Here is a 26,124-nt window from a genome sequence, read left to right on the forward strand (position 1 = left end):
AATTGGGGTCGCTGTATGGGCTGGATACGGTGGACGCTTTTGGCTACTTCCAGCTCCGACATTATGTCCGCAGCTTCTCTGGGAATCGGTTGAGCGGATCTGTGGCCCGGGATCTTAGGAGGTGTTTGGCGTTGGGGGAGGACACGGCTCCACGTCTTCGCTATTATGTTGATGCTCTGGGCCCCCCCCTACAGACCGAACGGGCTGATTGGTTGGCAGGGGCATGGAGTGCTGACTTAGGCTGCATAGTTCCATCTGCATTGATCTCTCGCTGCTTTGTCCATTTGCGCACCATATCATATAACATGTTACATAGGGAACAAGAATATAAATTCCTTCACAGGGCTTTTATCTCCCCTCACAGAGCACACCGGGCCGGTATTGCAGCTCATGCGGGGTGCCCCAAATGTACCGTAAATCCTGCTTCCCTGGGGCATATGTTTTGGGAGTGCCCCTCTGTGCGAGCCTTTTGGCAGCGTGTTTGGGTCTTCTTGTCCTCCTTGGTTCATGGGCTCCCGAGCTGTAACCCCTGTGTAGCTCTTTTTTACCAGGAGGCGGAGCTTCATGGTTGCACTGTTGGGCAGCGGCAGTTGATTTCTAAGGCCCTTTTGCTGGCTAAGAAAGCCATTTTGACTTTTTGGCGAGAGCCGTATGCTCCTTCTTTCTCTCGATGGCAGGGGTCTCTTTATGACTTAGCTCTCTTGGAAAGACGGGCTGCGGGCACTCGGGATGAACGAAGGTGGTCTCGATTTCAGGATGTATGGGAGGAGTATTGGCTGTCCCTTCCCCATCGCGAGAGGAGTCTACTATTCAACTGTTAGCATCTACTGGGGTCTTCTGTCCTCTTCTGTACTCTCCCTCTTCAGACTCATTCTTACTTAGATTCTCTTATGGGGTTCATTTCTCTTTCTCTTTATTTTTTCCTTTTCTTCTTCCCTTTTTGACCTAGTTTTCCTCCCCATTTTGTCTATTTTTTGTCTATTTTGTGTATTTCGTATATATATTTCACAGGTCGGGAGTAGGGGTGGGTTGGGGGGTGGTTTGGATCCGGTTTTCTACGGTGTATTCTACTGTATGTTATAGTATTAAACATAGAAACATAGAAGATGACGGCAGAAAAGGGCCACAGCCCATCAAGTCTGCCCACTCCAACAACCTTACCCCCTTGAATTTACCCCCTTAGAGATACCACATGTGTATCCCATTTACATTTTTTACCCCCCTAGAGATCCCACATGTGTATCCCATTTCCTTTTAAAATCCGGCACGCTGCTGGCCTGAATCACCTGAAGTGGAAGTTCATTCCAACGATCGACCACCCTTTCGGTGAAGAAGAACTTCCTGGTGTCGCCATGAAATTTTCCACCCCTGATTTTCAGCGGATGTCCTCTTGTGGCCGAGGGACCTTTAAAAAAGAAGATATCATCCTCCACCTCAATACAGCCGGTGATATATTTAAACGTCTCTATCATGCCTCCTCTCTCCCTACGTTCCTCGAGTGAGTATAGCTGCAATTTATTCAGCCTTTCCTCATACGGGAGGTCTTTGAGTCCCAAGACCATCCTGGTGGCCATTCTTTGAACCGACTCAACTCTCAGCACATCTTTTTGGTAATGTGGCCTCCAGAATTGTACACAATATTCCAGATGAGGCCTCACCATGGATCTGTACAACGGCATTATAACTTCGGGCTTCCGGCTGATAAAGCTTCTTCGGATACAACCCATCATTTGTCTTGCCTTTGATGAAGCCTTCTCCACTTGATTGGCAGTCTTCATGTTTTCGCTAATGATCACCCCCAAATCACGTTCCGCCTTGGTCCTAACTAAGGTTTCATCATTAAGTGTGTAAGTTTTGCATGGATTCCTGCTGCCGAGGTGCATGACCTTACATTTTCTAGCATTGAAGCACCTCTTGTTCCTGAGATATCTGATCTTGGTTGTGTTTATGTCCTTTGCTCTCTGTATGCCCGGTAGGGCGGTGTTTACTGGATTGATGGATGTTCCTTTATTCTGTTATGTTATGTGTGTACTGATTTGCTCAATAAAGAAATATTATATATAAAAAAAATATATATATATTTTATTTTTACTTCCTTATAATGTCATTTGAAAGCTGCTTGATGTTAATACAACTTTAATTTAATTCTTTATAGTGTGTGTGGGGGGGGGAGATAACACCTACATCAACAGTAAAGTTAGAATAGGGTCATTAAATCCAGTGGCGTACCTAGTATATATGACAGCCAGTGTTGATCATTTTTTAACAATCCCCTCCTCTATATAAAAAAGATATTTTTAGTAATAATCCATGAGTCACACAACAAGGGTGCACCTAGGAAAAGGCAGCATCTTAAACACTGCAGTGAACACTAGAACACCAACACACGCATTGTAAAACTAAACAAGCCAGATCCTGCACAGTCAATTGATCCTGCCTTTTCAGGGTGCTGCTTCAGCCACTTCTGCTGCTGCTTTAGGAGGCTTGGAGGTATGTCAGGTGTTACTGGGGGTGGGGGCATGTTGGTTACTGAATTGGTGAGTCCAATTTTTTCAGAGAATGAATTGATTCAAATTGATTCACTGAAGTGAATTGGCAAATTGGGCAGCACTAGACTGGACTAGTTTAGCAAGATTCCAGAAAAGGAAACGATCACATAAGACCAAATTCACCTATCAAGACTGACATTTTTATGAGCTGTTGAACAAGAAACAAATTTCTCAGACTCAAAAACACTAGCAACAGAAATTATTTTTTTTTTAGTTATGAAATATTTTTAATTTCTTAGGTTGCTATTAGAGAGTGAGAATGGAGTGTTGGGACAAGGCATAGTATTTTGAGTCTTGCTATTCTTTGTGTGTGAGCGAGTGGGAGATTGAGGGCTTGGGAGCTGTTGTGACTCAGGTGGATTTCTGTTACAGTTCCTGATGAGTGGTTGGCTGACAGGATACACTTGGCAGTGCGATCCAGTGGATTTCTCCAGTGACCCCATGGCTCTTCGGGTATGGATTTCTATTTTAATGATTAATTAATCTGATTATAATTTTTTATTGTGGCTCCCACCATCCTCCATATCCTATTTTCTTTTAAATTGGTGCTTGTTTCCGAGGGGAATAAAAAGGTAACCTAATCTTGTGTGCATGCCTTATTTGGCCCAGAGCTAAAGCAGCAAAGAGAAATGTTTAAAGCTGCAATATGCTGTGTAAACACAAGAAGTGTGATCCACTGCCCTTTTCAAATTTACATAGCTACACAGATAGAGTAATGCGGATACAGAGATACACTATGGGTATAGGTTGAAAGGAGGTAAGAAGCCTATGGAATCCAAGTCTCCACTGATTTCAAGAGCTCTAGTATAGAAACATGATGGCAGATAAAGGCCAAATGGCCCATCTAGCAGTAACCATTATCTCTTCCTCTCTCTAAGAGATCCCATGTGCCTATCCCACACCTTCTTGAATTCAGATACAGTCCTAGAAACATAGAAACATGATGGCAGATAAAGGCTGAATGGCTCATCCAGTCTGCCCATCCGCAGTAACCAATATCTTCCTTTCTCTAAGAGATCCCATGTGCCTATCTCCCAGGCTTTCTTGAAATCAGACACAGTCTCTATCTCCACCACCTCTACTGGGAGACGTTCCACGCATCTACTACCCTTTGTATAAAAAATATTTCCTTAGATTACTACTGAGCCTTTCACCTCTTAACTTCATCCTATACCCTCTCATTCCAGAGCTTCCTTTCAAATGAAAGAGGGGAATAAAGAGGTAACCTAGTCTTATCCCAGGACAAGCAGGCAGCCAATTCTCACATATGGGTGAGGTCATCCACGGAGCCCGGATGCGGACAGCCTCGCAAGCAGGCTTGCTTGTAGAAACTAGAAGTTTCGAGTCAGCCGCACCGGGCATGCGCGAGTTCCTTCCTGCCCAGCGCAGGGCAAGTCTCCTCAGTTCTCAGTTTTCTGCGGAGCCGAGAGGTCCGTCTTTGACTCTCTGTATTTATCTTTGTTACTTCGTGCCTTCTCTCACCGCGGTTTATGTTTATTTTCTTTGCGAATCGCTGTGTTACTTTCTTTCTTTAAAGTGTAAAACAAGAAAAAGAAGATTTATTTTAATTTTTTCTTCATAGTAAACATAGTAACATAGTAGATGACGGCAGATAAAGACCCGAATGGTCCATCCAGTCTGCCCAACCTGATTCAATTTAAATTTTTTTATTTTTTTTCTTCTTAGCTATTTCTGGGCAAGAACCCAAAGCTTTACCCAGTACTGTGCTTGGGTTCCAACTGCCAAAATCTCTGTTAAGACTTACTCCAGCCCATCTACACCCTCCCAGCCATTGAAGCCCTCCCCAGCCCATCCTCCACCAAACGGCCATACACAGACACAGACCGTGCAAGTCTGCCCAGTACTGGCCTAGTTCAATATTTAATATTATTTTCTGATTCTAAATCTTCTGTATTCATCCCACGCTTCTTTGAACTCAGTCACAGTTTTACTCTCCACCACCTCTCTCGGGAGCGCATTCCAGGCATCCACTACCCTCTCCGTAAAGTAGAATTTCCTAACATTGCCCCTGAATCTACCACCCCTCAACCTCAAGTGACTGACTGGTGGGCCAGGCCGCGCAACCGCAGCCTGCGGGCTTCAACTTCACAGCAGTTCTCTTCCCTCCTATGTCCCTGTCGGTCATGGGTTTCAAGAGGTGTAGCCACTGCCAGCGTGTGAATTCTCTCATGAATAGGGCCTGCCTATAATCCGAAGTTGTGCAAGCACTGGGCTACTCTTCAACCTCAAGCCCTTAAACATCATCAAGTTTTCTTGGAGAAATTCTTCAGCATGAACTCCTCAGTGGCACCCTCGACCTCAAGTGCTACCTCGGTCCCACCTTTCAGCGAGGGTCCTCCTGCTTCCACCGACCTTGAGCCTCATCAGACTGTCCTCGTTTGGATTGTCTTTTGCCTTGAGTACATCTGTTTTATCTTCCCCTGAGGCTCCCCTCAGGTCAGATACCTCAGCAGAAGGTTCCTGCACTGGTCCTCACTGCCACCTTGGAGCCTTTAGCCTCAGCAAGTGGTCCGATTTCAGATGCGGATCCACCTTTGCAGGCTTCTCTCCAGACCATGTTGGAGCAGCAATTTGTTCAGTTATTGCGCAAATATGGTTCTGCCTTGACAATGCCTCCTGTAATCCAGCCTGGGCAATCAGCAGTCTCCCGCGAGGTTGTGCCTCGAGCTGAAGCTTCACACTCTATGCAAGGAGCAGAGTCTTTGCGAGTGTCTGGTCTGGCATCTACACACTCAAAACAAGGAGTAGATTCTTTGCGAGTGTCTCGATTAGAACCTTCACACTCTATGCAAGGAGCAGAGTCTTTGCGAGTGTCTGGTCTGGCTACTACACATTCTATGCAAGGAGTAGATTCTTTGCGAGTGTTTCGATTGGAACCTTCACATTATACAAAGAGTAGATTCTTTGTGAGTGTCTCGACAGGAATCAGCACACTCCATACAACGAGCAGAGTCTTTGGGAGTGCTTCAAGATTGCTCGATCCAAACCACCGAGTTTCAATCTACAGCTTCGAGCCCTATCCATTCACCAGCAGCGTTGCCTGTTTCCATACATAGGGCGAAGTTTCCTCGATCCTCGATACCTGCTTCCAAGCACCACTCGTTGCCGATCGAGGCTTTCATTGAGACTGGGCCACATTCCAGACCTTCCAGTTCTTCGAGGTCCCCAACTCCTCGCTCCAGGTCACCACTTCCGGATCCTGAGGAGTCAGCTACTTTCATTACCTCCTCCAAGTCTCCATATTCTTTGGATTGTCACTTCTCCAGAGAGGCTTCACCTTCGTTCTCCGCTCAAGGCACCTCAAGATTATTGAGCCCTTCTCGAGGTAAGACCTTGGCGGATCAGCTGATGATCTGGACATTCAGTTCGATGCTGGTTCTAAATTCTCTAAGGAGTATTTCGAGGTCATGTATATCCCTCAACCTCCTGCAGAGTCACTTAAGCTTCCTCTTAACAAGCTTTTATCTCAAATTTTCAAATGTTACCTGGAGACTCCTTATGCTATACCTGCTGTTCCAGGCAAATTGGTCTCGAGGTATAGATCTCTGCATTGCAAAGGGTTTGAGAATTCACAATTATCTCTCCAATCCCTCCTTCTGGAGTCCTTTTTGTAAGGAACCCATCATTCCAAGGTCTATGCTACTGTTCCTTCTGGAAGGGAGGATAACACTATGTATAAATTTTGTCGCCATCTATATCAAGTTCCTTATTGATCTTCTTCCAGGTTTTCTGAAGAACCTGGATTTACTTAGACATTTCGAGTTCTATGACATCACTACTACTCTGTCACAACTCGGATTGCATCTTCTCCAGTAATCTTATGATGCTTTTGTACTGTCGGCTAGGGCCACTGTTTTTTCTGTAGCACTGCGCCGCTTGATCTTGCTTCGCACCATTGCCATGGATCCTAATCTTCAGGGCCGTCTGGCTAACATTCCTTGTCAGGGCAATGGCTTCTTTGATGAATCCATAGAGGCTGCCACTAAGAAGTTGTCAGATCATGAAAAATCTTTTGCTTCCGTTGTCAGACCAAAGCCAAAGTCAGCTCCTACAAAACCTTCATGCCCTACTCCGGTTCTCCAGAGGCGTTATGCTACACAGCGGCTTCTTACACTCGAGCCCCTTCAAAGGAACCGCAGCAACAGAAGCAACAGAACCCTCAGCCTTCTGCTGCACCTAAGGCTTTGCAGCTTATTTGACTGTCTAAACAGAGCATAACCTCTATCGTTCTGCCTCTGTCCTTCCATCCTACAATAATCAGGGATGGAAACTCTTTTCATTTTGTTCAGGTTCCACCAGAGCTTCTTCCAAGAAAGTATCCTTCTAATCCATCCCAGACCAACCTTCTTCTTCAGGAAGCTCAAGCTCTGCTTTGTCTCCGTGCCATCAAGGACGTTCCCCTGGAACAGCAGAGCAGGGGGTTTTACGTTACTTTCTCGTTCCGTAGAAGACAGGCGATCAGAGCCCCTTTTTAAATATAGATCAGAACGATTGGTTATATTCTCTGGATCTCAAGGAGGTTTCTACTCACATCCCCTTCCATCCGACCTCCCGTCAGTATCTCAGATTTCGGGTGGGGAATCTGCATTATCAATACAGAGTGCTATCCTTTGGCCTGGATTCATCTCCCAGAGTATTCACCAGGTGCCAGGTGGTGGTAGCAGCAGCTCTAAGGTACCATAATCTCCAGGTGTTTCCCTACCTAGATGACTGGCTCATCAAAGATTCAACATCTCAGGGGGTTATTGTAGCGACTCAACAGACTATGTGGTTCCTACAAAGTTTGGGATTCAAAATCAACTTTCCTAAATCCCAACTTCAGCCCTCTCAGAATCTACATCGGAGCTGTTCTGGACACTATCCAGTTCAGAGCATTCCTTCCGCAACAACGTCTGGAAGCTCTTCTTCAACTCTGTCATGCAGTGTCTTTCCGCTCTTCAATCTCAGCAAGACACATGATCGTACTACTAGGTCACATGGCCTCCACTGTACACGTAACTTCTTTTGCCAGACTTCACCTAAGAATTCCTCAGTGGATCCTGGCATCTCAGTGGACGCAGGCTTGTGACCCACTTTCTCGACACATTGCAGTCACTCCTTCCTTGAGACAGTCTCTCTGCTGTTGCATGCTCTCTTCCAATCTCTCCAGAGGCTTACTGTTTCAAACGCCCCCCCACCATCAGAAGGTCCTCACAACAGATTCCTCGACCTATGCTTGGGGCGCTCATCTCGATGGTCTCCATACTCAAGGCCACTGGACCATTTTGGATCGTCGGTGTCATATCAATCTGTTTGAACTCAGAGCGATCTTCAATGCTCTCAAGGCTTTTCAACATCTTCACAACCTGGTCGTCCTCATTCGGACGGACAACAAAGTTCCATGTACTATGTCAACAAACAGAGAGGGACGGGATCTTCCTCTCTTTGTCAAGAAGCTCTGAAGGTTTGGGACTGGGCAATTCGCCACAACACCTTCCTACAAGCTATCTACATCCAAGGGGCAAACAACTGCTTAGCAGACAACTTGAGTTGTCTTCTGCAACCTCATGAATGGACACTCCATTCCTCATCTCTACATCACATTTTTTCACAGTGGGGAATGCCTCAGATAGATCTCTTTGCAGCTCCCCACAACCACAAACTGCCTCAGTTCTGCTCCAGGATATATTCTCCTCAACGCCTCGAGGCAGATGCTTTCCTACTGGAATGGATGAATCTTTTCCTATATGCATTCCCTCTGTTCCCTCTCATTCTCAAGACTCTTGTCAAGGTAAAGAATGCTCTTGCCACCATGATTCTGATTGCTCCTCGGTGGCCGAGACAACCTTGGTACTCCCTTCTACTTCAGCTCAGCAGCAGGGAGCCATATCCTCTGCCAGTTTTTCTGCTTACCCAGAGTCAGGGATCTCTGCTTCATCCCAACCTGCAGTCTCTACACCTGATAGCTTGGTACCTCTAAACATAACTTCTCTTCAGTTTTCTCAACCTGTAAGAGACATTTTAGAGGCTTCTAGGAAGCCTACCACTAGACAATGCTACCACCAAAAATGGACTAGATTTTCTACGTGGTGCATCTCTTGCATTAAGGAGCCTCAACATTCCTCCTTATCGTCTGTGCTAGATTATCTTTTGCACTTATCCATCTCTGGCCTCAAGTCTACAACGATTCGAGTCCATCTCAGTGCAATTACTGCTTTTCATCAGCCTATTGAAGGGAAACCCCTCTCTTCTCATCCGGTGGTTTCCAGATTCATGAAAGGACTTTTCAGTGTCAAACGTCCTCTCAAACCGCCTCCAGTGGTTTGGGATCTCAATGTTGTTTTTGCTAAATTGATGAAGCCTCCATTTGAACCAATGTCTACGGCTCATCTGAAGTATCTCACTTGGAAAGTGGTGTTTCTCATTGCCCTCACATCTGCTCAAAGAGTCAGTGAGCTGCAAGCTTTAGTTGCTGATCCACCTTTCACTGTGTTCCATCATGACAAGGTGGTCCTTCGTACTTATCCTAAATTTCTACCTAAAGTGGTTTCAGAATTTCATCTCAACCAATCCATTGTTCTTCCAGTGTTTTTCCCAAAGCCTCATTCTCACCCTGGAGAATCAGCTCTTCATACTCTGGACTGTAAACATGCTTTGGCCTTCTATTTGGAACGCACCAAACCACACATTACTGCTCCTCAACTTTTTGTCTCCTTTGATCCAAAGAAGTTGGGACATCCTATCTCTAAGCGTACCATCTCCAACTGGATGGCTGCTTGTATCTCCTTCTGCTATGCCCAGGCTGGATTACCCCTACAGAGTAGAGTCACAGCCCTTAAGGTCAGAGCAATGGCAGCTTCAGTAGCTTTCCTCAGATCTACATCTATTGAGGAAATTTGCAAGGCTGCTACTTGGTCCTCGGTTCATACTTTCACTTCTTACTATTGTCTGGATGTTTCCTCCAGACGGGATGGCCATTTTGGCCAGACAGTATTACAAAATTTATTCTCCTGAATTGCCAACACTCCCACCATCCCATTCTGGTTGGCTTGGAGGTCACCCATATGTGAGAATTGGCTGCCTGCTTGTCCTGGGATAAAGCACAGTTACTTACCGTAACAGGTGTTATCCAGGGACAGCAGGCAGCTATTCTCACATATGGGTGATGTCATCCACGGAGGCCGGATGCGGACAGCCTCGCAAGCAGACTTGCTTGTAGAAATTAGAAGTTTCAAGTCAGCCGCACCGTGCATGCGCGAGTGCCTTCCCGCCCAATGCAGGGAGAGTCTCCTCAGTTCGGATAGCTAGCAGAGAAGCCAACCAGGGGAGGTGGGTGGGTTGTGAGAATAGCTGCCTGCTGTCCCTGGATAACACCTGTTATGGTAAGTAACTGTGCTTTGTGTGCATGCCTTATTTGGCCTAGAGCTAAAGCAGCAAAGAGAAATGTTTAAATGACATTTTAATTTGGATATACCACTTGATTTTCTGCAATAATCAAATTAATGAAATTTATCCCCCTCCCTCCCACCCCTTTCATTACATATGTATAAAACACATATACCATATAATAAATTATTTCCTACCAATGCCAACAATTAATGAAAGACCAAAAAACTACCCCCCTCCCCCACATTTGCTATTGTACTATTAAGGGAAAAATGATATCTCTTCATTACAATACTCTGTTAATGGCCCCCAAACATCCTGAAATTTATTAAAATTCCCTTTCTGTGTAGCTAATGGTTCTTTTCCATTTTATATATATGACACAAATAATTCCACCAGAAATTGTAGTTCAATCTATTCCAATTCTTCCAATTACATGTAATCTGTTGTATGACAACACCTTCATAATAAGTAAAAGCTTTTTATTTTTTGAAGATATTTGGCTCTTAGCCCTCATTGACATGCCAAATAATACAGTATCATACAATAATGCCACCGGATTTTCTAACAAACAATTTATTTGGCCCCATATTGATTTCCAAAAAGCCAAAATAAATGGACAATAGAATAATAAATGATCTAAAGTCCCTGCTTCAAGATGACAATGCCAATATCTATTAGATCTATTTAATTCTTGTAAATGAACAGGGGTCCAGAATGCTCTATGTCACAGAAAAAACCAAGTTTGTCTCATAGAAGCAGACATTGTACATATCATCCTCCAAGACCGAATTCGTGAGCATTGAGACGCAGTAATTTGATGCTTAATCTTAATACTCCAAATGTCCCTAAGACCAGTCTTTGGTTTTTTTATTCATAAGTCCAGATATCAATTTATACCACTGTGCGACCTGGTGTCCTGAAAGCATAACAACTCCAAACTATATTGATTATTAAGATTTTTCCATTCAGGGAACCTCGCCTGAATGGCCTGCTTTAGTTACAACCATCTAAAACTTTGTGATTTACTAAGACCAAATTTATGTTGCAACTGTGAAAAATCAAGCAGCTTACCATTAGATATAACATCATGTAAAATAAATATACCTGCTATCATCCAATACTTCCAGATGATCTTAAATCCGCCAATTTGAATCTTGGAGTTCAGGCATATAGTTTGATTTGTTGATTTATGTATTGGAATAAGTTAAATTATTCACATATCTTAAGGTTTTCCATGTATCCACTAATATTCTGTTTTCTTTGTATAACCTAGGCATTTTAATACTAAGAACATGGCATAATCACAGAGGAAACATGAGTCGCCATTCTGACCAAAACCATCTGGGATATTTTCGATGAGCTCTGAGAGGACCCAATACATATCCTGGCGCATAATATATGATTGATGATACCTATAAAAATTTTGAAAATTTACCCCTCCTCAGTAATTGGCTTTTGTAAAGACACTAAAGCAATTTAGCAATTTTACCCAGCGAAATAAATTTTGTAAGAATACTAGTTAATTTTTTATAAAAAGACCCCTGAAAAAAAACTGATATCATACTCATTTGATAACAAACCACAGGCAAAATCATCATTTTAATCGTTTGGACTCTCCCCCACCAAGACAGATGTAAAGGATTCCATTGCTCACACATTTCTGTCACCTTCTGTAATAAAAATTTTTCATTCACTTTCATTGTTTCTTCCAGCGTATTTTTAATCCAAATGCCTAAATATTTTAATCCTCTTTCCATGGAGAGGGAAATGAATCAAACAAACCTTTTGTACAATGCACATTAAGTGGAAGAACTTCTGATTTACTCCAATTTATCTTCTATCCTGAAAATTTTTCAAATTTCTCTATCAATTCAAGCAAGCATGGAATGGTTGTTTCAGGATTTCTCAAATGAAGCAGTATATCATCTGCATAAGCTAAGACCTTGTATTCCCGTTCTGAGTAAGGAATACCCTGTATCTCCTTCACTTGCTGAATAGCTAATAACAAGGGTTCTAATACAATATCAAAAAGCAAAGGAGATAAGGGACAACCTTGTCTAACCCCCCTGTGTAAACTAAAAAGTCCATTCTACTCGATCAAAGGCCTTCTCCGTATCCAAGGATGCAGAAAAGGCTGGATCTTTCATGGCTTTTGTTAAATGTAACATGAAAAGCCAACCTGGTATTGTTAGAAGAATGTCTCTGAGCAACAAACCCTGTTTGATGCATACCAATAATATAAGGGAGAGCCTTGGCTAAGCGTAAAGCCAAAAGTTTTCCATCTATATTGATTAAAGAAATAGGCCTGTAATTTGACACCAATGTGGGATCTTTATTTGGCTTTGGCAAAACTATAGTTAAAAATTACATTACATTACATTAGAGATTTTTATTCCGCCTGTGCCTTTCGGTTCTAAGCAGATTACAAAATTGGAAGAGAACTGGACATTTCCAGGAAGTTTACATATCAGGAATATAACAAGTTTACATATCAGGAATATAATATGTTTACATATCAGGTTTAAATCACAGGTAAGGATAGCAGTACATTCAAGTTAAGGAGGCATGATATTCTCACATGTGGGTGACGTCATCTACGGAGCCCCGGCGCGGACAGCTTTTCAAGCAAACTTGCTAGAAGTTTCAAGTTTGCACACTGCACCACGCATGTGCGTGCCTTCTGCCCACTAGAGGGCGCATCCCACCTCGTGGTCCTCAGTTCAAATTTTTCCGCGGAGCAAGAAAGCCCTGTGGATCTGAGCTCCAGTGTTTTTGCCTTCTAGCTGCCGCGTTTAGTTTGTTTATTGATCGGATTAATCGCGGTGCTGCTTTATTTTTCGTCCGTCTTACAAAAAAAAAAAAAAAAAAAAAATAATAATTGTTTTTTGTTGGGCTCCGGGGGCTCCCGGAAGCCTGAGCCGGGGAACGTCGGTCGTTCCCGGCCTTCTTCTTTTTCTCGTCGATGTCCCGTCCTGTTACGGGATTCAAGAAATGCAGCCGGTGTGAGAGACTACTCTCCATCACCGACCCTCACCGGTGGTGCATTGTCTGTCTTGGGCCCGAACATCCAACAGCCTCGTGTGATCGCTGTGCTACCTTCCAGAACAGGGCCCTCCGTCGCCGTAAGGCCAGAATGGCGGAATTGTTCGCCGTCGACGCGCCGCCCAAGGCCTCGACGTCGGCCCCGGCTTCGGCCCCCGGCCTTGACCTCGGCCTCGGCGTCCTCGGGGGCCTCGGCGTCGCCTCGGCCCTCATCTTCGAAGCCGTCGTCATCGAAGCCAGCTTCGGGTAAGTCCTCTGTTCCATCCCCTTCAGCAAAGAAGCCATCCTCGAGTCAGGCCAAAGCGGGTGGGTCGACCCCGGCCCCGCATCGGACCTCGACTCCGCACACCCCGAGGGAATACTCGAGACCGAGGTCGCCCTCCAGGGAGTGTGCCCCGGACTCGGAACTCCCCACCTTCGTGGGGATTCCGGCCTTCCAGGATCTCCTTCGAGCCTTGATCTCATCGGAGCTGTCGGGAGCCCTGGAAGTGCTGCAGCGTGCTGCGGGCCCGGCGACGTCGACCTCGGCCGGGGCGCCCTCGGCCTCGGAGGCCCCGATCTCGGCTCCCTCGACCTCGGGAGCCCCGGCCTCGGCGACCTCGGTCTCGGGTATTGCGGCCCCGTCCACCTCGGTCTCGGCCCCGCCCCGGACCTCGACCTCGGGGGAGCCTCCTGAGCGCAGTGTCCGCCCAAAAGAAAAGTTCCGCAGAGTGCGCCGACTTTCCTCCTCGGCTTCGGGATCTTCCCCGGACGCCTCGCCCTCGAGGCGACCTCGGACGAGGCGCCGATCGAGGAAGCCTAAGCGACCCCGGGGCTCGCCTCGGCGCGATCGTTCCTCGTCGTTCGGGGGCGAGGCGCTGCAGGTGTCGGAGTTGCGCCTCGATAATCCGAGGCTCCTCCGCTCACCTCGGGGAAAGTCTTCCCGCGCCGCCTCGCCGAGGAAACGGGAGAGGACCCCACGGACCCCGGGATCCTCCCCCAGGGACTCCCCTAGGAGGATGATTTCACCCTCCCCCTCGAGGGCCGTGGAGAGAGGATCCTGGGATTCAGGATCGGTTAGGAATCCTCAGTATTCCCATGAGGCCTCCCCCCGCTCCTCGGTGGGACGGTCGAGAACCCCGTCCCCCCAGGCTAGGCCGTCCTCCTTCTCATCTTTTGTCCAGGACATGGCCCAAGCCCTGGGGATTGACCTGATGGTAGGTTCCAAATATTCCAAGGAATTTCTAGAGGAACAGGACCTTCCCACTCCCCCTAGAGAGGTACCTAGACTCCCTCTCAACAGTGTCCTCCTGCAGACCTGGCTGAAGAACTTGTCGAGCCCTCTTACAGGCACGTCTGTCCCGTCAAAAATGGAATCAAAGTATAGGACGATTCCCCCGAAAGGGTTTGATAAGGCGCAGCTCTCCCACCAGTCCCTCCTGGTGGAATCTGCCCTTAAAAAATCACAGCCCTCACGGGTTTCTGCGGCGGTTCCACCCGGCAGGGAGGGGCGGACCCTGGACAAGTTTGGCCGTCGCCTCTATTCAAACACTCTGATGGCCACCAGAGTTCTAAATTACTCCTTCACCTTTTCCTCCTACTTGCGTGGGATGGTGAAGGACCTTCCTCAATATCGGAACTCGTTACCGGACTCCAAAAGAGCAGGATTCGATAAGTTTATGTCCAACCTGTCTCAATTGCGGTTGTACCTTTTCCATTCAGTGTACGACACCTTTGAGCTGGTTTCGAGGGTGTCGGCCCTCGCAGTGGCCATGCGCCGCTTGGCCTGGCTTCGCACCCTCGACATGGACCCAAACCTGCAGGAACGTCTTGCAGACCTGCCCTGTGTGGGGTCCGAGTTATTTGACGAGTCTTTGGAGGCGGCGACCAAACGGTTGTCGGAACAGGAACGCTCTTTAGCATCCCTGGTCCGCCCCAAACCTAGGCCCCCGCCACAGAAACCTTTCCGGCCTCCGCCGCGCCGGTACCCCCAGAAGTCGACCCCGTCCTTCTCAAGACCGCCTCCGAGACGTTCGTCTCAACGAGGCAGAGGGGGACAAACCCAAGCCCCGGCGCAGGGCCCTTCTAAGCCCGCGCCTTCCTTTTGACGGGCTGAGCGGACGGGGCGGGTTCCCCTCCGCACCTTCACCAGAACCCCTTCCTATCGGGGGGCGTCTTCGGTCCTTCCGGAAGGCATGGACCGCGATTACCTCAGACGCTTGGGTGCTCCGGATCGTCTCCGAAGGCTACTCGCTCAATTTTGTGTCCTCACCACCGGACAGTCCCCCAAGTTTAGCCTGGTGCAACCGGTCGCAACTACCGACCCTTCTGACCGAAGCCAAAGCTCTCCTGAAGCTTCGGGCGGTCGAGCCGGTCCCCAAGGACCAGTGGGGGACGGGATTTTACTCCCGTTACTTTTTGGTCCCAAAAAAGACCGGGGACATGCGCCCCATACTCGACCTCAGGAAGCTCAACAAATGCCTGGCCAGGGAGAAATTTCGAATGCTATCTCTCCCGGTCTTGTATCCTCTCTTGGAGGAAGGGGACTGGATGTGCTCCCTCGACTTGAAGGAAGCATATACCCATGTCCCGGTGCACCCCACCTGCCGAAAATTCTTACGATTCCAGGTGGGAGACCTACACCTCCAGTACAGAGTCCTGCCCTTCGGCCTGGCCGCGTCCCCACGAGTATTCACGAAGTGCATGGTAGTAGTGGCGGCAGCCCTGAGGTCTCGCGGGCTCCACGTGTTCCCTTACCTGGACGACTGGCTCATCAAAGCCCCGACCAGGGAGGAGGTTATCTCAGCGACCCGACAGTCTATTGCCTTCCTGCAAACCCTCGGATTCGAGATAAACTTTCCAAAGTCTCAGTTGAGGCCGGCTCAGTCTCTTCAATTCATAGGTGCGGTGCTGGACACGGTGCGCCTGCGCTCCTACCTTCCGACCCAACGGTTGGAAGTCTTGGTACGGATGAGCCGCCAGGTCTCTCAACTACCAAGGGTGTCGGCCAAGCGCATGATGATGCTGCTCGGCCATATGGCCTCGACGGTACACGTCACGCCATTTGCGAGGCTGCATCTGAGGATCCCTCAGTATACACTCGCATCACAATGGCGCCAGGAGTGCGATCCGGAGTCGCGCCTCATTTCGGTGACTCCGCTTTTGCGGAAATCGCTAAGTTGGTGGACAGACTCTTCAAATCTGTCCACGGGACTAATGTTTCGCACTCCCCCCATTTCGCAAGGTTCTGACCACGGACTCCTCGGACTACGCGTGGGGAGCCCACCTCGACGGTCTTCGCACACAGGGCCTGTGGTCGGCGGAGGACCGTCGCTGTCACATCAACGTGCTAGAGCTTCGGGCCATCTTCCTAGCACTTCGAGCCTTCGTTCACGTAGTACAGGACCAGGTGGTCCTCGTCCGCACGGACAACCAAGTAGCAATGTACTATGTGAACAAACAGGGGGGAACGGGGTCGTGGCCCCTCTGCTCCGAGGCCCTTCGCCTCTGGGAGTGGGCGGCCTCCCGGAACATCTTCCTCCGGGCGGTCTACATCCAGGGGGAACTGAATTGTCTGGCGGACAAACTCAGTCGACTCCTGCAACCCCACGAGTGGACTCTACACTCAGCAGTTCTGCACGAGGTCTTCGCTCGCTGGGGAACGCCACAGGTAGATCTGTTCGCCTCTCCGGAGGCACACAAACTACCACTATATTGTTCTCGGATGTACTCGCGGGATCGTCTGGAGGCGGATGCCTTCCTTCTCGATTGGGACGGGAAGTTCCTCTATGCATTCCCTCCTTTCCCTCTGATCATGCGAACGTTGGTACACCTCAGATCGTCCACGGCCACGATGATTCTCATAGCTCCTCGGTGGCCGCGTCAGAACTGGTTCTCCCTACTGCTCCAACTCAGCGCCAGGGAACCCCTTCTTCTGCCTGTCGGTCCTTCTCTGATATCTCAGAATCAAGGATCCATGTTACATCCCAATCTGCAGTCATTGCACCTGACAGCTTGGTTTCTTGTTCCCTGACCCCTCCGGACCTGTCTCAATCAGTGAGGGAAGTGCTGGAAGCCTCCCGCAAGATCTCGACGAGGCTTTGCTATTCGCAGAAATGGACCAGGTTTTCCACCTGGTGCTCTTCTTTCCTCCTGGACCCGGTATCGGCCCCGGTACCCTCGGTTCTGGACTACTTATTCCATTTGTCGCGCTCTGGCCTGAAAACCACTTCGGTGCGTGTCCATCTTAGTGCGATTTCCGCCTTCCACCAACACCTGGATGGACGCCCTCTGTCTCTCCATCCCTTGGTGACACGCTTCATGAAAGGATTACTCAGGGTTTGTCCCCCGCTCAAACCTCCCCCAGTCGTATGGAATTTGAATGTGGTTTTAGCTCAACTGATGAAACCACCCTTTGAGCCACTCAACAAGTCCCTCTTGAAATTTCTGACTTGGAAGGTGGTGTTTCTGATTGCCCTCACCTCCGCTAGGCGGATTGGGGAACTACAAGCCTTGGTTGCGGACCCACCCTTCACCGTATTCCATCATGACAAGGTGGTCCTCCGCACCCATCCTAAGTTTGTCCCGAAGGTTGTTTCTGATTTCCACCTCAATCAGTCCATTGTCCTTCCTGTATTCTTCCCTAAGCCCCACTCCCATCCTGGCGAGACGGCGCTTCACACGCTTGACTGTAAGAGGGCGTTGGCATTTTACCTTCAACGCACCAAGTCCCATCGGAAGGTCCCGCAATTATTCTTGTCCTTCGATCCCAATCGATTAGGGCACCCAGTTTCCAAGCGCACTCTGTCTAACTGGTTGGCGGCGTGCATCTCCCTTTGCTATACTCAGGCTGGCCTTCCTCCCCCGGGTCGAGTCACGGGGCACAAGGTCCGAGCAATGGCAGCTTCGATAGCCTTCCTCCGTTCCACCCCGATGGAAGACATATGTAAGGCTGCCACTTGGTCTTCGGTTCATACATTCACCTCTCACTACTGTCTGGACACTCTGTCCAGGAGTGACGGCCGGTTTGGCCAGTCAGTTTTACAAAATCTGTTTTCTTAAAATTGCCATCCTCCCACCTGCCCTTTTTGGTTTGGCTTGGAGGTCACCCACATGTGAGAATATCATGCCTGCTTGTCCTGGGATAAAGCACAGTTACTTACCGTAACAGGTGTTATCCAGGGACAGCAGGCATATATTCTCACAACCCGCCCACCTCCCCGGGGATGGCTTCTAAGCTAGTTATGGAACTGAGGACCACGAGGTGGGATGCGCCCTCTAGTGGGCAGAAGGCACGCACATGCGTGGTGCAGTGTGCAAACTTGAAACTTCTAGCAAGTTTGCTTGAAAAGCTGTCCGCGCCGGGGCTCCGTAGATGACGTCACCCACATGTGAGAATATATGCCTGCTGTCCCTGGATAACACCTGTTACGGTAAGTAACTGTGCTTTATTACATAGCGCTGAGGAAGAAATATTGGTTACATATGGAGGTTGCTTACATGGCATTGAGGGATGTTGTAGGAATGATGAATATGAAGGAGTAATTGTGTATGTGTAGGCAGGAGGTTAGAGTGATGGTAGTTGTTTTTTAAATAGAAGCGTTTTGATTTCTTTTCGGAGAACTTTGATGTCTGATGTTTTGGTCAGCAGTTTGGAGACTGTTGGGTCAATTTTCGCTGCCTGTGTCGCTAGAAGGTTATCATAGAGTTTCTTTCGTCTGGTACCATTGAAAGGGGGGTATGTGAATAGGCTTTGAGCTTTCCTTGTTCTGTGTGTGAGGTTGCGGTATAGGCGGTTGTTTAGGTAACTTGGTGCAGCTCCGTGGGTTACTTTGAATAGAAGACAGTAGAATTTGAATTGTGATCTTGCTTTTATTGGAAGCCAGTGAGAGTCTAAGTAAGCATTTGTGATGTGGTCGAATTTGCTAAGCGAGTAGATGAGTCTGAGGGCTGTGTTCTGAACGGTTTGTAGTTGTTTTATCATGTAGTTTGGGCATGATAGGTAGAGGCTGTTGCAGTAGTCTAAAATACTAAGTACCAGGGATTGGACAATGATTCTGTATTGGTCTCTGTCGAAGAATTTTCTTATTTTTCTAAGGTTTCGCATGGTGTAGAAAGCTTTTTGGATGATTTTGTGAATTTGTGTCTACATTGTACAGCGTCTGTCTAGTTGTATTCCCAGGATTTTGAGAGTGGTCTGTATAGGGTATTTGATTGCATTTATTTCCAGTTCTGTAACGGATTGTAGTTTTTCCTTCTCTAGTAATAGGAATTTTGTTTTATCCGCGTTTAGCTTCAGCTTATGGTTGGTCATCCAGTTTTCTACTGTTACCAGTGTTGTTTTCAGGTGTTCTGTGGAGCTGGGGTCTTGGATGTCGAAGGGAAGGAGGATGGTTATGTCATCCGCATAACTGAATGAGGTTATATTTAGGGTATCTAGGGTTGTGCCTAAGGAAGCTATGAAGAGGTTGAATAGTATGGGCGATAGTGGTGATCCTTGTGGTACTCCGCAGGGGTTGGATCATGAGTCTGATATAAGCTCTTTTGACTTAACTCTGTATGTTCTTGTTTTAAGGAAACCTTGAAACCAGTTATGAACTCTACCTGAAATTCCTATGGCGTCTAGTATCTGGAGTAGTATGGGGTGGTCTACTAGATCGAAAGCTGCTGAAAGATCAAGTTGGATGATTAGTAGTTTGTTTCCTTTGCTGAGTTGTTGTCGGGCTATATCAATTAAGGATACTAGTAGTGTTTCTGTGCTATGATTAGTTCTGAATCCTGATTGCGATGGGTGAAGAATGCGGTGGTCCTCTAGGTAGTTGGAGAGATATTGTGCTACAAGACCTTCTATTAGTTTAACGTATAGTGGGATAGAAGCGATTGGTCTATAATTTGTTGGATTGTCTATTGGTCCTTTGAGGTCTTTCGGTATTGGAGTAATTATAATTTCGCCTAGATCTGTTGGGAACTGACCTTCATTGAGAGTGGTTTGCAACCATAATGTGAGGTTAGCTTTGAATTTTGTGGATGCTGTAGCTAGTAGGTAAGATGGACAGTTGTTCAAATCGCATGAGGATTTGCTGTATTTTTTGTAAAGTCGATCTAGGTCTGACCATTGTATTGTTGGGAAGTTGGTCCAGATCCTATCTGCTGAGATGGCATCGTCTGTTGTGGAATTTATTAGTATTTCTTCTATGTTGTTTTGTGAGTTATTGAATGTGGATCTGATTGTGATGATTTTGTGTTTGAAGTGATCCGCTAATTGGTGAGCTGTTGGAGGCTGGTTTCCTTGGATGGCTAGGAAAGGGTTGGTATCAGTGAGATTTCGTACCAGGTTGAAAAGTTTTTTTGTGTCTGGTTTCTCGGTGCCAATGAGTTTGGAATAGTATTCTTTCCGTTTTTCCTTCAGTTTGATTTTATATTGTTTGATTTGGATTCTCCATTCTGTTTTGGTGTTGTCTTGTTTCTGTTTTTTCCATGACCTTTCTAGTTGTCTGCATTGTCTTTTTAGGTGTAGGAGCTCGGTGTCAAACCATTTGTCAGATGGCCTACATATTTTATTTTTTGTTTTTATTGGAGCTAGATTATTCAAGGTAGATTCACTTAGGGACCGCCAGCTGTTTATGAATTCTATAGGGTTATTGGATTCTAATGCGGGGTCTACTGTGTCCCAGAATTTGGTTGGTTCAATTTTCTGTCTAGTCTTGATGCTTGTTTTATGTGGAGTGGGTTTGTTTTTACTTTGCGTCCAGTTGATATAGAAGGTATATATGTAATGGTCTGACCAGAGGTGTAGGATGCCAAGAGCCCTTGGTGATGTGGATGTTTTGTGTGTTGAGGTCGAGAGACGCGTACGCAGCAATGTCAAGCTGATGACCCTTTTCATGTGTGGGTTCAGGGTTGAGGATTTGGTAAGATAGGGAATTGAGGTATGATATAAATTCCGCTACTTGTTTGGAGGAGTGGTCTTCTAGGTGGAGATTTACGTCTCCTAGGATCAGGTTATGTGTGGAGGAGAGGGAATTCTGGAATATGAATTCTTCGAGTTCTTGTTTTGAGGTGTTCCAGTTTCCTGGTGTAACGTAGCAGAGAAGGCAGTTCAGGTTTCCTGTGAGCGTGTTGTCGGAGAGTTGGCAAGCTAGCAAGTCTAGGTGAGGGGTGGAATGCTTGGCTAGGATTTTAATGTTGAGATTGTTTTTTACTATGATTGCTAGGCCTCCTCCTCTTCTGTTTTCTCGACATACTAGCTCTAGTTTGTATCCTTTGGGGCAGAATTCAGTAATGTGTGGGTCTGCGTCGGAAGTGAGCCAGGTTTCGGTTAAGAAGAGGCAGCTTAAATTATCTTTAATCAGCCAGTCCTTGATTAGTTCAGTTTTTGGGCTGATAGATCTAATGTTCATATATGTGCATGTTAATGATGAGTATTTTGTGTGAGATAGGGGAGTAGTGACTATGTTGATTGTTCTTGGTAGTGTTTGATGTTTTTGTGTGTTAGTCTTGGGTTTTGGTGGAGGTCTTATTCCCCAGGTAGTGGGTATGCTTTCGTAGTCGTATGTAGGACAGGGGATCAGGGTTCTGTGTGTATGGAGTTTCCTGGATGGTAAGACTGGTCTGTGTGATGTTGTGTGGATGGGTATGGAGTGTGTATGGTATCCTGCTATTTTCCGTTTACTTATGAATAAGGAGAGCAGTAGTAGGACAAGGATGAGTTTAAGTGTGCGTGTTGCCATTTTTGTAAGTAGTAAGGACGTTGGTTCACTCACCACTTTGTTGTATGGGTTGCCGCTTTGGTTGGGTCCGGGTCTTTGATAGAAGTGCTTAGCAGGCATCGGATTCCCTGCAGTTTTTACTGCAGACGTTGGATTGGAGATCGACAGGAGATTGGGGATTCGGTAGAACCGGAGGTCCAAGCGTCGTTGTAGTATTGGGGTTGTAGGCCTTTCACGTCGGCTTTTCACGAAGGTGCTCACTAAGGCGCAGGCGCCTTTGTCGTGCGCCTTTGTCGGCGCGCCGAACGGCAGTGCGCTGTTGGTGCTGGGCCTTTTTAAATGTCATAGAAACATAGAAGATGACGGCAGAAAAAGGGCTATAGCCCATCAAGTCTGCCCACCGTACTGTCCCTTCCTCTTAAGTCTATACCTAGTGAATATTTATTCAGATTGACTCTCTTAGGGATCCCCTCTTTCCTCCTCTGACCCTCGTAGGAATCCCACTATGTATCCCATTTATTCTTGAAGTCCAGCACGCTGTTGGCCTCGATCACCTGCGCTGGAAGCTCATTCCAACGGTCAACCACTCTTTCTGTGAAGAAGTACTTCCTTATGTCGCCACGAAATTTCCCGCCCCTGAGTTTGAGCGGATGCCCTCTGGTGGCAGAGGGTCCCCTGAGAAAGAAGATATCTTCCACCTTGATGTCCTCTGTGTCTGTGTCCCGGATGGATCGGGGGGGGGGGGGGGGCGGCGGAGCAGGGCTCCCACGCTGGACCCGATCTGGCTGGCTGGCTAGGTGCAGGCGCTGGGCCTTTTTAAATGTGTCCTCTGTGTCTGTGTCCCGGCTGGATCGGGGGGGGGGGGGGGGGGGGCGGAGCAGGGCTCCCACGCTGGACCCGATCTGGCTGGCTGGCTAGGTGCAGGCGCTGGGCCTTTTTAAATGTGTCCTCTGTGTCTGTGTCCCTGCCATAGTACCTGTAATGCAACCTTTATTCAGTTGAACCTGATATAAATTTAACAGATATGGCAATAGGATATTTTGAAACGATTTATAAAACTCTACCGTGAAAACATCACCAACCTGGTGTGGATCCAACTCTAAAGGATTTCAATGCTGCTTGTAATTCATTTAGTGATATAGGCTCTTCTAAACTTCTTTTTATATGTTCCGGAATTTTAGGTCCTTCTAATAATTTTAAAAACTCTAAACCATCTTTTTCCTTATCTAAATAAGGTGCAGAAGAATAAAGAGCTTTATAGAAATTTAAAAATTGTTTTAAAATATGCCCAACTTGAGAATAAGTATCACCTTTCTCATCTTTAATTGCAATAACTTTTGTCTTTCTTTTTTTTTTTTTGCTTTAGGATAATTCGCCAATAATCTTCCCACCTTATTTGAGTTTCCATAATACATAAATCATTCCTAACCAATTTAGAAAAAATCTCATTATATTTACATTTAGCTTTTAAAAGAGCTTGTAACGTAGAGTGTTCCCATTTGTCAATCAATTTCAACTCCAAGACCTTAATTTCTTTTTCCAGCTTGGAATACTGTCTTTTGACCTGTTTCCTAATAGATGCGGTATATAAACCTAAGGATTAGATTAGATTAGATTAGATATGCCGAAAATGAAATAATTTGTCTTCTCATGGTTGCCTTAAAAGCATCCCATAAGGTTTCCATAGAGATTTCTTCTGTAGTATTAATTTGAAAATAATCATTCATTTTTAATTGAAAATCTTCACAAAATATTGGATCTGCAAGCAATGTATTATCAAATCTCCATACAGATCTACTATTATCCTGATCAACAATTTTAAGTTCAACCCACACCCCTTCATGATCAGACAAAATAATTGGATCTATGGAGGCTTGTGTTATCTGTTGAACAAGTTGGTTCAAAACAAAAATGCAATCTATTCTTGAAAAGGATTTGTGAACCTGGGAACAAAAAGAAAATTCCCGCCCATCAAAATGAAGTATTCGCCGTATATCTTTCAAGTCACAAGACTGTACAAAAATTATCTAATCCTAATGATTTCATAATTTTACTAGATTTTTTATCCATCAAAGGATCCATAACAGTGTTAAAATCCCCAGCCACAACTAAATTAGAAGCAGCCAGTGGTAGTACTAATTGTTGTAGAGTCTTGAAAAAACTCAATTTGTTTCGAATTAGGGGCATATACATTAAAAAGCGCCATCGTAGTATTTTCCATGCTCATGTCTACATGTAACCATCTTCCTAAAGGATCTGAAGCAGCCAATTTGAAAATTGCAGTACATTTCCTGTTCACTAAAATAGCTACTCCAGCCTTCTTTCCTACAGCAGGGGCAAAAAAACAATGCTTTATCCAACCTCCTTCTAATTTTGTAGATTCTATAGCAGACAAATGTGTCTCTTGGATATAACAATTATCCCAGGACAAGCAGGCAGGTATTCTCACATGACATCATGGCAGGCAGGTATGGGTGACATCATCCGACGGAGCCCCAATGCGGACGCCTCACAAGCAGACTTGCTTGAAGAAACTAGAAGTTTTGAGTCGCCTGCATCACGCATGCGCGAGTACCTTCCCGCCCAGTGCACAGGGTGCGTCTTTTCAGTTCTTAGTTTTCTGTCTTTATGGCTCTCTCCGGTAACTTCGTCGTTCGTGCCTTCTCTCACTGCGGTTTGTGTTTTATTTTCTCACGAACCGCTGTGGTTGTCTTTCTTTCTTTAAAAAAAAAAATAAAAAATTTTACTAACGTCCATTCGTCCGGTACAGGCCGCTCGGCCGCAGCCTGCGGGCTTCGACTTTGCGTCGGCTGTTTTTTTGTCTATGCCCCGGCCTGTTACCGGTTTCAAACGGTGTAGCAAGTGCAAGCGCACGATATCGCTTATGGACCCTCACGGACACTGCCTCAAGTGCCATGGGCCGAAACATCCTACCTCGTGCATACCTTGCCAAACACTTAAGCCTCGTGCGTTCAAGCGTCGTTGCTTCCTGGTGGATAGCCTCTTCGACATGGAGTGTACTAATCTTTCTGCATCGAAAGTGTCTTCGTCATCGATTCCCGTCGACGCCTCTCCTTCTGCTGCTTCCACCTCAAGCCTCATCAGACCTTCGTCTTTTGGAGTGGCTCTTGCTTCGACGTCTTCGGCTGCCATATCTTCTGTCTCCTCAGGTCAGATAGCTCAGCACTCGGTTCCGCCAGTCGAAACACTCACACCACTGTGCGGGACCCTTCAGCCAAGGCAGGTGGGCCGGTTTCAGACGCGGTACCCTCCTTGCCGGCTACGTCGCAGACCTCTTTGGAGGAGCAGATTATTAAGGTCCTCACTACCATGGGACCCACACTGCTCACTCTGCTTCAGCCTGGGCATGCAGAAGTCTCCCGCGAGGTCGAGCCGCCTGTGCCCCGGTCTGATCCTCCACACTCGATGCAGGGAGAGGAGTCTCCGCGAGTGTCTGGTCGGGCTTCCAAGCACGAAACGCATAGAGCAGAGTCTGTGCAAATGCATCGACAGGATCCCCAAGTTCAGAAAAGGGTGCAAAAAAAATAGAACGAAAAATCCAGTGTGGATAACAAATGCAGTGAAGAAGGCGATAAGCGACAAGAAGGCATCGTTCAGAAAATGGAAAAAAGACCAAACAGAGGAGAACCAAAAAGTGCACAAAGAACACCAGAAGGAGTGTCACCGAATGGTTAGAAAAGCAAAAAGAGAATACAAAGAGAGACTGGCAGAGGAAGCAACAAACTTCAAGTCGTTCTTCAGATACGTCAAGGGGAAGCAGCCGACGAGAGAAGAAGTGGGACCATTGGACGATGGTGACAGAAAGGGAGTAGTAAAAGGAGAGAAAGAGATAGCTGACAGGTTAAATGAGTTCTTCACGTCAGTCTTCACGATGGAAAATATAACCAACATTCCAGAACCCGAGGAGATCGTTATAGGAGACCAAGACGATAAGCTGGTCGATTTAGAAGTAAGCCAAGAGGATGTACTCAAACAGATTGACAGACTAAAGAGCGACAAATCGCCAGGTCCGGACGGCATCCATCCAAGGGTACTCAAGGAGCTAAAAAACGAAATAGCGGAGCCATTTCGACAGATATGCAACCTATCCTTAAAAACCGGAGAGATCCCGGAGGATTGGAAAATAGCAAATGTCACGCCCATCTTCAAGAAGGGCGCAAGAGGAGACCCGGGAAACTACAGGCCGGTGAGCCTGACCTCAGTCCCGGGAAAGATGATGGAGGCACTGATTAAAGACAGCATCTGTGAGCACATCGAAAAAAATGGGCAGCTAAAACCGAGTCAACACGGCTTCTGCAAGGGTAGGTCGTGCCTCACTAACTTATTGTACTTCTTTGAGGGGGTGAGCAGCCAGATGGATAAAGGGGAATCTATAGACATCATTTACCTTGACTTCCAAAAAGCCTTCGACAAGGTGCCACACGAGAGACTGCTTA

At 46.7% G+C, this 26,124-nt stretch overlaps 1 protein-coding gene across 1 annotated transcript in view; it reads left to right on the forward strand.

The window, feature by feature from the left end:
* The window catches only part of ELOVL1 (ELOVL fatty acid elongase 1), a 180,334-nt gene that overhangs the window by 113,174 nt on the left and 41,036 nt on the right, over nucleotides 1-26,124 (forward strand). The window contains exon 5 of the mRNA XM_033915886.1: nucleotides 2,922-3,002. Within this exon, the coding sequence (XP_033771777.1) occupies nucleotides 2,922-3,002 (81 nt within the window). The remainder of the gene's footprint in view (nucleotides 1-2,921; nucleotides 3,003-26,124) is intronic.

Source organism: Geotrypetes seraphini, chromosome 12 (genome assembly GCF_902459505.1).
Source record: "Geotrypetes seraphini chromosome 12, aGeoSer1.1, whole genome shotgun sequence".
In the NCBI taxonomy this organism is placed as follows: domain Eukaryota; kingdom Metazoa; phylum Chordata; class Amphibia; order Gymnophiona; family Dermophiidae; genus Geotrypetes; species Geotrypetes seraphini.